Source organism: Scyliorhinus torazame, chromosome 10 (genome assembly GCF_047496885.1).
Source record: "Scyliorhinus torazame isolate Kashiwa2021f chromosome 10, sScyTor2.1, whole genome shotgun sequence".
In the NCBI taxonomy this organism is placed as follows: domain Eukaryota; kingdom Metazoa; phylum Chordata; class Chondrichthyes; order Carcharhiniformes; family Scyliorhinidae; genus Scyliorhinus; species Scyliorhinus torazame.
The window spans coordinates 101,510,698-101,524,616 of record NC_092716.1 but is presented as its reverse complement, the minus strand read 5'-3'; the positions used below and the strand labels follow the sequence as shown (position 1 = coordinate 101,524,616).

The window sequence follows — 13,919 nt, the reverse complement described above, 5'->3', positions numbered from 1 at the left end:
CTGAGTCCCATTCATATGGAAGTGGAGCTCAAGGTTATGGATAATGTTGCTGTATGGCAGCATAGAAGAGGAACAGTAATGGACTAAGAAGGGAACTTTGGGATAACTTACAGCTGACCCCATGCACTTGATACAACTGCTCTGCAAACTTCTCATAAAATTTAATGGGAAAGCCAACCGGGCCAGGGACTTTACCCATCTGCATCAACCCAATGCATTTGATGATTTTCTCTGGGCCCAATGGAGATTCCAACTCTTTGCTGCTCTCTCCCTCCAGAGCTGGGCTGGATAAGCTGTTGGAAAACTCAGTCATGACCGATCCCTCAGTCGAAGGCTTCAACCTATACAGACCACGATAGAACGATTCAAAAACCACATTTACTTGAGGAAGGGGGGGGAAACCAGGCTGCCGCTCAAGTACGTACCTGTACAATCTCCCAGGAAGCCACCTGTCGCTTCAGCTGGTGAGCTAAGAGGCGACTGGCTTTCTCCCCGTATTCATAAAGCATACCCCTCGCAGCTAGCCCACCGCTGAGTGCTTACAATAGTTTGAATTGTGCTTGTATCTTTTTCCTACTTGCCAATACCTCCAGGGTTGGGGCAAGTGAGTACCGGTGGTCCGCCTCAAGAATAGAGTGCACAAGCCTCTGCTGCTCTACCCTCTCAGTCTTCATCATGTGCACTTTGTAGAAGATAATCTCCCTCCTGAGAACCATCTTAAGGGCTTTCCACAACCTGGAAGGCGAGATTGACTCACTTGTATTACATTTTCCTCAAGATCTCCTCAGGATCTTGAATACCTGTATTATGTCTCCTCTCAGCCTTCTTTTCTCCAAGGGAAACAGTCCCAATCTCTCCAATCTATCCTCTCAGTTTCATTCATTTATCCCTGTAGTCATTCTTGTGGATCTTCTTCATACTCTATCCTTTGCCTTCACATCCTTCCTCAAGTATGGTGCCCAGAACTAGACACAGTTCTCCAGATGAGATCTAACTTGTGTCTCATACAAGTTCAACAGGACCACCTTGTTCTTGTACTCAATGTCCCTATTAACACCTAGGATACCATATGCTTTATCAACTATTCCCTCAATATGCCCTGCCATCTTCAATGACATATCTACATGTGCACTGAGGTGCCTCTGTTCCTGCACCTCCTTTAGAATTTTCCCCTCTATTTTATTCTGTCTCTGAATATTCTTCTTGCTAAAATGAATCACCTCACACTTCTCTGCATTGAACTTTATCTGCCACTTCTCTGCCAATCCACCAATGCGAATATGTCTTTTTGAAGTTTAAAACTCTCCTCAGCACAGTTGACAAGGTTTCATCTTCATATCATCTGCAAGTTTTCAAACCATGCATGGGCTTAAGTTAGATGCTCTTTCCAAGGGCCAGTGCAGAGCGATGGACCAAATGGCCTCCTTCTGCACTGTAGATTCTATGATGATTCTATCAACAGCACTGCCCTTATTTTTTCTCTGTTTTTAAAAATATTTCGAGTACCCAATTCATTTTTTCCAATTAAGGGGCAATTTAGCGGAACCAATTCACCTACCCCGCACATTTATGGGTTGTGGGGGCAAAATCCACGCAAACACGGGGAGAATGTGCAAACTCCACACGGACAATAATCCAGAATCGGGATCAAACCTGGGACCTCGGCGCCGTGAGGCAGCAGTGCTAACCACTGTGCCACCGTGCTGCCCAAGCATTGCCCTTATTAACCTTCCCTGTTACCAGTTCAAAAAAACCCAGCAAGTGTCAAACATGATATTCCCTTAATGGATCCATGCTGGCTTTCCTTAGTTATTCTGAACGTGTCTCAAAGACAATTGATTTTGTCCCGAACTATAGTTTCCAGAGATTACTCTATCACTGTAGCCAAGCTGACTGGTCTGTCGTTGCTGGTTTTATTCATGCACCCCTTTTGAACAAGGCTGTAACGTCCACAATTCTCCAGTCATCTGGCACCAAACACAGTCATCCTCCCACAGTCCAAAGATGTACAGGTTAGGTGGATTGGCCACGATAAATTGCCCCTTAGTGTCCAAAAGGCTAGGTGGGGTTATGGCAGGGGTTTGGGCTAGGTAGGGTGCTCTGACAGAGGGTTGGCACAGACTCAATGGGCTGAATAGCCTCCTAAGGGGTAATTTAGCATGGCCAATCCACCTAACCGGCACATCTTTGGACTATGGGAGGAAACCAGAGCACCCGGAGGAAACCCACGCAGACACGGGGAGAAAGTGCAAACTCCACACAGTCAACCGAGATCAGAATTGAACCTGAGTCCCTGGCGTTGTGAGGCAGCAGTGCTAAGCACTGTGCCACCCCAACCTCCAACGCATCTCATCCGGTTAATTATAAGTAAAGATAGTCTTTCTAATACCTCCTCCTTAACTGTAAATTCCTGTAACTCCCCAGTTACCTCCTCTCTTGTCTCCTCTCCTCAAACCATTATCTTTCCTAGTTGCTCCTGTCTGCCCTCTGTCGTCCCCCCTCATTAATCTCTCCAGATTTGTCCCCTTCAATCTCCTTTGCAATCTTTCCAGTTCTCCCACTCCCCTCACTGACATTCACCCTCCTCCAATTCTACTCTTCAGGCTCCATCTCTTTGTCCCAACAATCGCCTCCTCATTCTACCTCTCTACGTTGTTCTTCCCCAATCTCTGGTTCCTTTACCGTTAAGTCCCCTCCCCTACGCAGATCTCCTCCCTTTTGCCTTCCGCCCTCACCATCTCCACTCCCCTTTTATTCCCCTCCCCTCTCCACATATTAAATAAATATCTCCCCGCGGGCTGCAGTGTACCTCCCGAGATTGCTGTAACTATGACTTTTGCCGCGTTGCTTCTAACTTCCAGCACCCTGCTTTTTGCTGTGAGTATCCCGGAGTAGCGGCGAGTCCTGTTCATCTCGTTTGTTAGAAATAATCTAACAATTAAGCGCATTATTACAATCTCAGGTCCCGCGGGCGATACCCCCTCTGTCCTCCCTCACACTCTCTGTCCTCCCCCTCACACTCTGTCCTTCTCTTCCCCTCAGCCATCTCGCCTCATCCTCTATCCCTTCTCTTCACTCCTCTGACTCCTCTTCTGTCCTCGTCTTTTCCTCTGCTCTCGCCCATTCTCCCCCCCCCCCCCCTTCCCTCCTCTTCCCCTTCCCCGTCTCCGTCTCTTTCCTTCCCCCTCGCCTCCTCTATCCTCCACCTCCCCTCTTCTTTCCTCCCCCTCCCCTCCTCTAGCCTCCCCTCCTCTTCCTCCCTCCCCTTGTTTATTGTGTTCTTCTTGCATTATATAATTTGTATTATCTGTTTCATATTATTGTGTTTATAATGAAAAATCTTTAATATAATTACTTTTTAAAAAAGCCATTGACTGACAAGGTGCACTGTCTTCCGGGATTCTTGTAAATTGCCAGATCTCCACTGCTCCCTGTGTGTCAATAATTTAAAATCTTGCCCAATGTGACACTTGAGTCAGACTGTTACTATCTATTGGCCTGTTTAGTCCAGGGAGTCCGTTTCTCAATGGTTAATGTCATACTTTGAATTTGCCCCTACAATTTTCATCACTACTACTGCGATGTTGTGAAGGGGAATCCATGCACTTTATTAGGAACTGACCACTGTGTGCTTTGCAGGAAGCAGAATATCAGGGAGTTCAGGGAGTTCATGGAGTGCTCGAAAATGGGAATCGGTGTGTCTGCAAAATGCAATTTTCTGAATGGGAATTTCCAGTCGAAAAATTTGAACAGTTACAAGATCTGTCAAACAACTGCACCAAATCTCTGGAAGAGCAGAAGTTAGAGGTGAGCAAATATAAATGCAGACATTGGCATCCTACACAGACCAATATTATGCCACTCAGAGAGGGCAACACCGATCTGACACTCATTCACATAGAATCGGTGATACAGACGCTGAAACATATTCATCCAGAGAGGGAGAAGTAGGGTGCGACTGTGGCCGAGCGCCCAGGAAGTCCCTCTTTTGGGATTTACTCGGCTCGCCATGCCTCACGAGATCTAACGCAATCTCACGAGACGTTGTGATCTGAATCCCACCCATTGTGGGTGGGATCAGTATTTGGCAAATCTGCATATTAGAGTTAGACAGCTAATCTCACTATAATATGCACTCACCTGATCTGCTGAAGCTTTGGGATATAACCCCTTCACCTCAGAGCCAAGCAGAAAAGTCTCCCAGGGGATCGGAGGCCTCCAGGGGGGTCTCCCAGGGGATCGGAAACCTCCAGGTGGTGGCACTCTGGCACTGCTGTTGCCCACCAGTAGTGCCAGCCTAGCACCCTGCCAGTGCCACCTGGTTGCTAACCTGATACTGCTAAGGTACCAGACTGGCAGTGCCAAGGTGTCAGGCTGACATTTGTTCTATGCTGGGTATCGGGCCTGGGGGTGCTTTGCCTATGCGAGTAGGCAGCAGGTGGGGGGGGGGGGGGCTGAGGAACCCCTTGTAGATGTGTTGGGGGTTCAGGGTCGCGTTGGGGTGTCGAGAGATCAGGACGTTATTTAAAAATGGCGTCCCGATTTCTTCCTGCACTGAGAAGTTCTGGCGAGCGGAGCTCGTCAGTGCAGGTGTGGGACTAAGTATGGGGGCGGTGCATTCCCCGCTGAGGCCCTGGATTGCAACAAATTTCTGCCAGATAGCATGGTCTTTCTCGCCGCTGTGAGAGCCGGGAAACACCCGGCTAAATGCGCTCAGCACGGGACTCTGTTGCAATTTGGTTAGATCACATCTGTAGACATCACTATCCATTCATCAAATAAGGGGGATGCAGACAACAACCATTAACTGAAACATTGTTGAACATCTCCTTATAAAAAAAGAATGACGTGTGTTTGTATACCGCCATTCGTGGCCTCAGGACATCCCAAAGAATACAATCAATAAAATACCTTTAAAAATCACTGTTGCAGTGAAGGAAACCTTGCTGTCCCAGATGACCATAGACTGATTTCCCCTTTGAGGGGGGAGAGCTGACTGGTGGTGATTTAACCTGAGGATTACCACACCTGAGGCGAGGGGCAAAGTTGAGATGGCGGGGCCTTCATGAATAACTACAGCCGGTACTGTACCACAAATAGCAATGTGATGAAAGAACAGATAATCTGTTTTAGTGATGCTGGCTGATAAATAAATGCAGTCCAGGAAGCAACATTCCCCACTCTCCTTCAAAAAGTGGCAAAGGATCTTTTATATTCAGCAGGGGGTACAGAAGGACAATTGGTTTAATGTCCTGCACAGAATATTTGTTACCTTTCTTGCAGGTATGCTTAATTATAAGCTAGTTGCTATATGTATTGTTCAGTTGGATCTTTTTGGTGTGATTTTCATATTTTCTGATTGATACAGATTATTGATTATGGATTGTCCCTCTGTTTTATCGACTTTCAAACATAAAGAGATTGTGACATTTGGTGGTTGGCTCCAACTCTAGTACACCTGTCTGTCCTCCCTTCAAAATCTGTCGACTGATGCTCTCTTCCCAGCCATTGAAATTCAGCCACTGGTTGGTGGGTACATTGATGATAGGTCAAATCCCACCTCTTGAGGTGATACCGAGCAAATGTGATGATATGATCCATCTTTGAATCTTTCTGTGTGTCAGGTCAGCTAATCTGAGTCAGGGCAGCTGTAGGTTGCTTCAGTTGACCGTGATGATAGCAGGTTAGGTAAAGGACAAATATAAGACCAGGTTCCCAGTCCTGATTGCTGTACGTTGACTTCTGTAGGAAAGACGTGGGGTGAGGATAGGAAACCCCACATAGGGGAAGCAGTGGTATTGTCACTGGACTGATAATCCAGAGACCCAGGGTAGTGCTCTGTGGACCTGGGTTTGAATCCCACCTGGGCACTTGATGGAATTAGAATTCAATAAAAATCTGGAATTAAAATTCTAATTGGTTCACTAATGCCCTTTGGGGAAGAAAATCTGCCTTCCTTACCTGGTCTGGCCTACATGTGACTCCAGATCACAGCAATGTGCTTGACTCTTAACTGCCCTCAAGGTAATAAATGCTGGCCCAGCCAGCGATGCCCACATCTCATGAATGAATTTTTAAAAACGTGCAGAAGGAGGCCATTTGGCCCATTGAGTCTACACCAACTGTCTGAAAGAGCACCCTACCTAACCGCAACCCATAACCCTAACCTTTCTGGACACTAAGGGACAATTTAGAATGGCCAATGCACCTAGTCTGCACATCTTTGGACTGTGAGAGGGAACCAGAGCACCCAGAGGAAACCCACACAGACATGGGGAGAACGTGCAAACTCCACACAAACAGTGGCCAGAATTGAACCCGTGTCCTTGGCACTGTGAAGCAGCAGTGCTAACCACTGTGCTGTCCTAGGAGGAACAAAGAACAAAGAAAAGTACAGCACAGGAACAGGCCCTTCGGCCCTCCAAGCCCGTGCCGACCATGCTGCCCGACTAAACTACAATCTTCTACACTTCCTGGGTCCGTATCCCTCTATTCCCATCCTATTCATGTATTTGTCAAGATGCCCCTTAAATGTCACTATCGTCCCTGCTTCCACCACCTCCTCCGGCAGCGAATTCCAGGCACCCACTACCCTCTGTGTAAAAAACTTGCCTCGTACGTCTACTCCAAACCTTGCCCCTCGCACCTTAAACCCATGCCCCCTAGTAATTGACCCCTCTACCCTGGGGAAAAGCCTCTGACTACCACTCTGTCTATGCCCCTCATAATTTGGTTAGATCACATACGTAGACATCAATGTCCAGGAGTAGGCTATTTGACACATTAAGTCTGCTCCGCAATTTAATGACATCATAACTGATCTGATATGATGATTCTCAATTCCACTTTCCGCGCCTTATACCCAAAAGCTTTGATGTTCTTACTGATTAAAAAGGTGTCTATCTCAGCTTTGAACATGTTTAATGAACCAACCTTTGCAGTTCTCTGAGGTTAAGAAGTCCACAGTTTCATGATCGTCTGAGAGAAGAAACAACTGAACACTCACCTGGGCTCACGGGGAGGCTGGCGGAGGTAACAAAGTGTTGCCCAAAAGGGCAAAGTTTATGAGCCATCATCTTCATGGGACGATGGGGGAAAGCTCAGGGAAAACGGAGGCAGTTGTTGAAGGAGGAAGCAAGAGCTCCCTACAGATATTGGGCACATCCTAATTGTACCATTCTCCCCATACAGAGATTTATCTCCCTTTCTACAGCAGTCGTCTTCCATATCATTTAAATCCCCACTTTGAGTCCTGCCTGTGCCCACAGGCTCTGTAGTGTTTCCAACTCACCCCCCTCCACCTGCTGCCCACAAATCCCCTGGACTGGTAGTCATAGTTTATTTGACTTGGTTCTTTGTATTTTAACATGATGTTGTACATTTCAAGGCAACCTTTGCTGAGTACAAGATTCCAGAGTTCCGAGCAAAGTTACAAAACTTTACTTCTCAGCTGCAACCGTTTGAGGCAATGTACAAACAGAAACTGTACCATCCACTCAACTTTTGGGTTCTCCGCCGGGAGCTGAAACAGCTGAGGTCAAAGATTGCAAAGGTGCAGAGTGTTCCTTCATCAAACACCGACTTACTTCGCAAGGTCTCCGACGAGGTGAGATGAATTGTATTTGTTTGAAGTATTTATCGTAACATTGCCACATGTGAATACTGTGATCACTGAACTTGACTTGAGATGGTCCAGACCATGGCTTTGATTTTAGTGCTCCCCCCACCCTTCCTCACCTAGCCAGAATGTGGCATGGGACTGGATCAAATTAGGTCGACTCCATTTATCAGACTGAAGTCACTCCATTTCAACCTGATGCCATTTCTTCTTAGTCAACTTTCAAATGGGCAAAGGTTCACTAGGGAAGAAGGAATCTACTGTGAATTTAAAAAAAATTATGTATGGGATGTGTGTGTTGCTGGCTTGCCCATCCCTACTCACCCTTGAACTGAATGGCTTGCGTGGCCATTTCAGAGGGCAATTCAAGAGTCAACTACAAGGCTGTGGATGTGGAGTCACATGTAGGTCAGACCATAAGGATGGAATATTTTCTTCCCTAAAGGACATTAGTGAACCAGATGGGTTTTATGATGACCGACAATGGTTTCCTACTCATCCGTCCTGATCATGTCTGTCAGTAAAAATCAAAGCCTCTGACCTCCTATGGGAAAGCAGGCTGATGAGGCCTTCTGACTGTTGCCTCTCCTGTACGAGGGTCACAACTGACACATCACACAAACTACTTACACATATATTTTTGAATCAAACTTGCTTTGTACGAATCAAATCTACCACAAAGACTCTTCTGCAGTTATTGTCACACAGACTAATACTTAACCCTTAATTAAAAAAAAGTCACACAATCTTTAACTCAATAAGTGTGACACAATCTTTAACTCAAGTGTCACACAGAATTTAACTCGATAAGTGATAACTGTTACTCTACTCATGAATCAAACTCAAATGTCACCCCAATCAGAACAGCTGGCCAGGTATTCTGGAAGGATGCTTTATAGAGCCCTTGACTTGGGGTGCTCTTTCTGCGATGGTTATTCCCTCGAATCTTGATGTTGAAGCTTTGAATCCTCGCTTTTTTATATGATTTCTTCCAGCTTTTCGAAGGTTCGATAATGTCAGTTTTATTACTCTCTGAATGCTGAGGTTGTGTTTCACAGTTCCAGTGAACAGGATTCAATTGCTCCATTATGCCATAAATCGGCTTCCAGATTAACAATTTCCGTGACGCCAAAGGTTATGTGGTCAATGTCTCCAGTCGCCTGCTTTCTTTGTCACATAGCTGTTATCTTTTGCCTTATCGCATAGCTGCTAACATTCTCCTTTTGAGGCTAGGGATGTCCATCACCCTGTTGAAGAAACTGCATTTCTAGAAAATCTCCAGACCTCTTTGATTTCTTCAGTATCTTCTTACGTGGCCAAATTTCCCATCACGCTACAGTGTCTCTTGTTATTTGGCCATTTTTCCCAGAAAGAATAGGGCCGGGTCTGCATCACCTCCCACAAAGGTATCCCAGAAAGCCTCGTAATTGACCGCCCCAGCTATGGAAAACGATGCCTTTGTTTAACAGCTTATAATCATAAAATAATTACACATTTAACATCACCAGTAGATGGGAGTGGTGATTTGGCCTTTCCTACAGCTGTGATTCACAACGTGTACACTACCAGTACAACCACAGTAGTTTCACTTCACATGCACTCTACAATACATTATAAATGCCGCTAAATCCAGAGCTGGAATCTAACTGTATATCAAAGTGGATGTTGGGAATCTTGTTTCACTTCACATTGGAATTAGTTTTGGACTTAACTCAGTATTTGAATTGTCCAAGCTCGGTGTCTAGTCTACCCACTTTGCCCTGACGTTGAACACTTTTTGGATGGCATTCTAAAAGAATGTGGCATCCCTCCCAGCACTCCTTCATTAAAATGCGACATCCAGTGACTATCAGCTATATTCCACATTATTTTGTTTCCACTTGGAACTCCTGGTATGGTTAAAGCTTATGAGCTAACTCGATGGTGAAGCAGGAACGGTACCAAGTATTCCTCTCACTTGGGTGCATATAATATTGTTCGATTAACATGAATTTATAAAACCCGCAACACAATATCAAGCACACCTACGTACATGTTTTAGTTACTTCTGGTCTGACTGACTCAATCATTTGAGTCATGCAACCTCCCAATTCATTCATCATGTGAGGCCAACAGCTTGTTACCTTGCCCCTGAGCCCATAGAAGTGAACTACTGACTTCATGTTGTGAATTATTCTTCACAAGCTCCCATTCAGAGTTCTCCACTTGCGTCTTTTGTTACTGAAATAAAACCAACATCAAGCCAAAGGGAAAGATATTCAACTATCGTTTTTTGGAATTCTGTGATATAAAATGGATCAATTGTCTTTGAAATCCATCTATCAAAGCTGAGTTACATTTTCCAGTGCCACCTGCTGAGGGTCTCAATGTAATTGAGAACTTTCTTAGCGTGCGTGAACTGCAGTCCTCAGCCAGCTTAGCGAAAGTGAGCTGCTTCCTGCTCCTCATGTATTAATTTTTTAAAAAATAATCTTTTATTGCCACAAGTAGGCTTACATTAACACTGCAATGAAGTTACTGTGAAAAGCCCCTAGTCGCCACATTCCGGCACCTGTTCGGGTACACGGAGGGAGAATTCAGAACGTCCAATTTACCTACCAGCACGTCTTTCAGGACTTGTGGGAGGAAACCGAGCACCCGGAGGAAACTGAGGGCGGCATGGTAGCACAGTGGTTAGCACTGTTGCTTCAAAGCGCCAGGGCCCCAGGTTCGATTCCCGGCTTGGGTCACTGTCTGCTGAGTCTGCACGTTCTCCCCGTGTCTGCATGGGTTTCCTCCGGGTTCTCCAGTTTCCTCCCACAGTCCAAAGATGTGCAGGTTAGGTGGATTGACCATTCTAAATTGCCCTTAATGGTTAGATGGGGTTATTGGGATAGGGTGGAGGTTTGGGCTTGAGTGGGGTGCTCTTTCCAAGGGCCGATGCAGACTCGATGGGCCATTTGGCCTTCTTTTGCACAGTAAATTCAATGTATCGGTGTTGTAAATTCTATGAAACACACACAGACACAGGGAGAACGTGCAGACTCCGCACAGACTGTGACCCAAGCCGGGAATCGAACCTGGGACTCTGGCGCTGTGAAGTAACAGTGTTAACCACTGTGCTACCTTGCCACCCTAGTACACTGTCCCAGGCCATTGTAAATATATATATTTTCTTTTTTTTTCATGTTGAACACTCAAGCTACTTGAGAATTTTATTTTGCTGTGCAATGATGCGGTACAGTAAAAATTTAAGCGCTGAGGGAGATTGTCTTTCAGGCCAGTGGATGTCTACAATAACAGTCACTTCTGTTTCTCGTTCATATTTCTAACATATTTATTTTCTTCAGTTGCATTTCTGATCCATTCTCCTTGTTAATTGCCTGACTTCTCTTATGTGTCCTCCTTTGTCGGTTCCTTCTCCTCTTTATTTCAATCCTAAAACAGGCTGCTGATTACCTCTCAACATATACAGGCCTCTAATTCCCCTGATAATAACCAGACTGTTCATTATCCCAATGATAAAAAGGCTGTTCATTACCTCAGTGATAAAAAGGCTGTGCACGACCCCTAATAAGAAAAAGACTGCTAATTACTCCCAATAATAATCGGGTTGTGTAATGAATTCTATTTGTGACCCAGATGCTGGATGCCCACATCATTGTGAAAGACCTGCAGCAATATGACAAACAAAACCTACTGGCCATGAAAGACTACTTGAAGAAAATGAAGAACCGTTTGGAGAGCTTCTCTGTCTATGGAAAGTTACACATTGGTGAGGTTAAATATTATCAGTTACACATATAAGTTACCAAAACTGTTGTTACCCGAACAAAGTGAGCTTTAATACTGGCCATATTCATTTGAGTTTAAACTGCTTGAGCAACATTTAATCCTTTTATGTAAAGGTTTGTATGACTGATGGAGAACTCGCGCTTTATAAAGTATCTCCGTAATTCCTAAATGCAACACTGTTGCTGAATGATACAGACCAGACTCAATCCCTTGTCTTTATTCAATTAGCTGACCATCCAGGGTTGTAGTCAAGACATTGCGTTCAACTCCTCAAGATAGGGAATGAAGAATCGGCCAGGATTCCTACACCTGATTTCCTAGGTAGTCCTGAAGTGTATCAGTGTGGATATTGGCTGGTGGCAAGACTGTTCACCTGTTCATATCTCTATCATTCTCCAGTTCTACAGCCGTCCTGGAATTCAGTGTTCCTCCAAGTCTGGTGGGCGCCCGGCGCGGGGGCAGAGAATAGCCGTTCATGCCGGAATTCCGGTGCTTCCGCGATTCTTCGTGGACCCGCCAGTATCACGCGCGCGGTGATTCTCCATGATCGACCGGCCAAACTCTCGCCGGTGTGGTTTACATGTGGGACCCGCGGTCGAGGTAGCGGTCTTGGTGGGGGGCCGGGGGTATCTGACTCCGGGGGGGGCCTCAATGGTGGCCAGGCCTGCGATCGGGGGCCGCCGATTGGCAGGACATCGCGATCTGGGAGGGACCTACCTTCCTCTGTGCAGGCCCGCGGTGTGGCTCCACCATGTTGGCGGCACCATGGGAGGAAAAAGTCCGGAGTGATTCTCGCCCGTTTTCCCGCAGGCTTGGGGACTTAGTCCCCAGAAGGGAGAATCTCGCCCGGTGTCTTTTGCAACCCTGACTTCTTTCACCCTATTATTGCCAGCCATGCCTTCAGTTGCCTTGACTTAAACGCTGGAATTCATTCCCTAAAACTTTCCAGTCTCTCCCTATTTTTGGCAGGCACGCCTTCAGCTGCCTTGACCTAAAAGCTAGAATTCCTTCCCTAAAACCTTCCAATCTCTCCCTTCCTTTAAGACTCTGTTTTAAACCCAACTCTCTGACCAAACCAGTGGTCTCCTGTTTTAAGATTCCCTTTTTTGTCTTGGCTCCAATTTTTGTCTGATTGTACTCCTGAGCAATGCCTTGAAACGTTTTACTGTAGTGAAGATGTTCCACAAATGCAAGCTCTCGCTGTCGACTATGTAACCTGTCATCACCTAGTGACTATATTAACTGAAGGGGAAATGTCCATTGAAGGATGATCCGAGAGGACATCTGACAGCAATGCCTTAGTGTAAGTTGTGAGTTTTGGAAAAGCTGCTTTATATTGCTGAATAATCAGTATGTGCCTTTTTAAAAAGCTAAATTGTGAACACTCTTGGTGACTGGGATCCAGTGATAGGTCTGAAGGCTGGCTGTTGGAGAACAATCTACAAACTGCAAAGTGCAAGACACGCCTAGATGTACCTGAGATTTCAGGCTCACTGACACAGGAGCAAATTGAAGATCAGGAGACTCCTAACTTAACGCTTAACTGAAAATATTCTCTCACTATACACATCAGGAGGACATTTTTCATTCATCAAGGCAGCAGTAGTGTTGACTTCAACCAGAGTGATCGGAAATAATTTAGATAATCATATGTTATTCTTTGTGGCTATTTCGGCGAGAAAGAATTCCTGCAATTCAATTGTCAGAGTAAAATAATTCTAATTGTATCACAGAACTTGCCATGTCAATGATGAGCACAAGAACACAAGGTTATGCCATTGGCTCAGTCAATAAGTGTAACTGAGCCTCCAGGATTAGAAAAAGCAAGATTTGGTTCCGAGTCTATTCTGAGTTAATCTGTCAACAACTACAGCTTGCATTTATGTAGCACTTTCAAGATTGTAAAACAGCTCAAGGTGCTTCACAAGAGCTTCAGACAAAAATCAACACCAAGCCTAAGAAGAGACATTAGCACGAATGACCAAAGGTTTGCTTAAAGAGGTAGGTTTTAAGGTGAGTCTTCAAAGGGGTAGGGAGAAGGGTGGCATTTTCTAGTCCCAAAGTCAATAGACCTTTTGCTGGTCTGTCAGACTTTCCATTCTGACCGTGACAATTCCCATGTTGGGCAGGACCAGGAGATCCTGGTCAAGGTGGAGAAGTTTAGGTTGGGAATGCCAAAGCTTATGGTCATACAACTAGCCTCGACTAGGGAGGCAAATCAAATGAGTTTCTCATTCATCATTACTATGTAACGATCTACATTTGGATATTGTATGTGTGTACGCTCATGTGAACAACACATGAGAAGATACTCGGGCTTAACTGCAGTGCTCCCCACAGTTTAACAGCTTGTAAAAAAAACTCTGACTGGTATCACACTTAAAGAATGGTCATGTGGAAGAGGTACTCGAAAACTGTTGGTTTCTGTACTGTAGTCATATACCAGGAGCAACCAATGCCAACAGGCAAGGATGAGGCGGGAAAGTTGGGAAAAATTTAATTTCTGAGGAATCGTTAATAGAGCCAG

The 13,919-nt window shown here is 45.4% G+C and overlaps 1 protein-coding gene across 1 annotated transcript in view; it reads left to right on the top strand.

Annotated features, from left to right (window-relative positions):
* The window catches only part of LOC140430810 (olfactomedin-4-like), an 81,464-nt gene that overhangs the window by 64,063 nt on the left and 3,482 nt on the right, over nucleotides 1-13,919 (top strand). Inside the window, exons 3-5 of the mRNA XM_072518523.1 lie at nucleotides 3,640-3,807; nucleotides 7,388-7,606; nucleotides 11,240-11,372. Coding sequence (XP_072374624.1) covers nucleotides 3,709-3,807; nucleotides 7,388-7,606; nucleotides 11,240-11,372 — 451 coding nt within the window. The 5' untranslated portion in view covers nucleotides 3,640-3,708. The remainder of the gene's footprint in view (nucleotides 1-3,639; nucleotides 3,808-7,387; nucleotides 7,607-11,239; nucleotides 11,373-13,919) is intronic.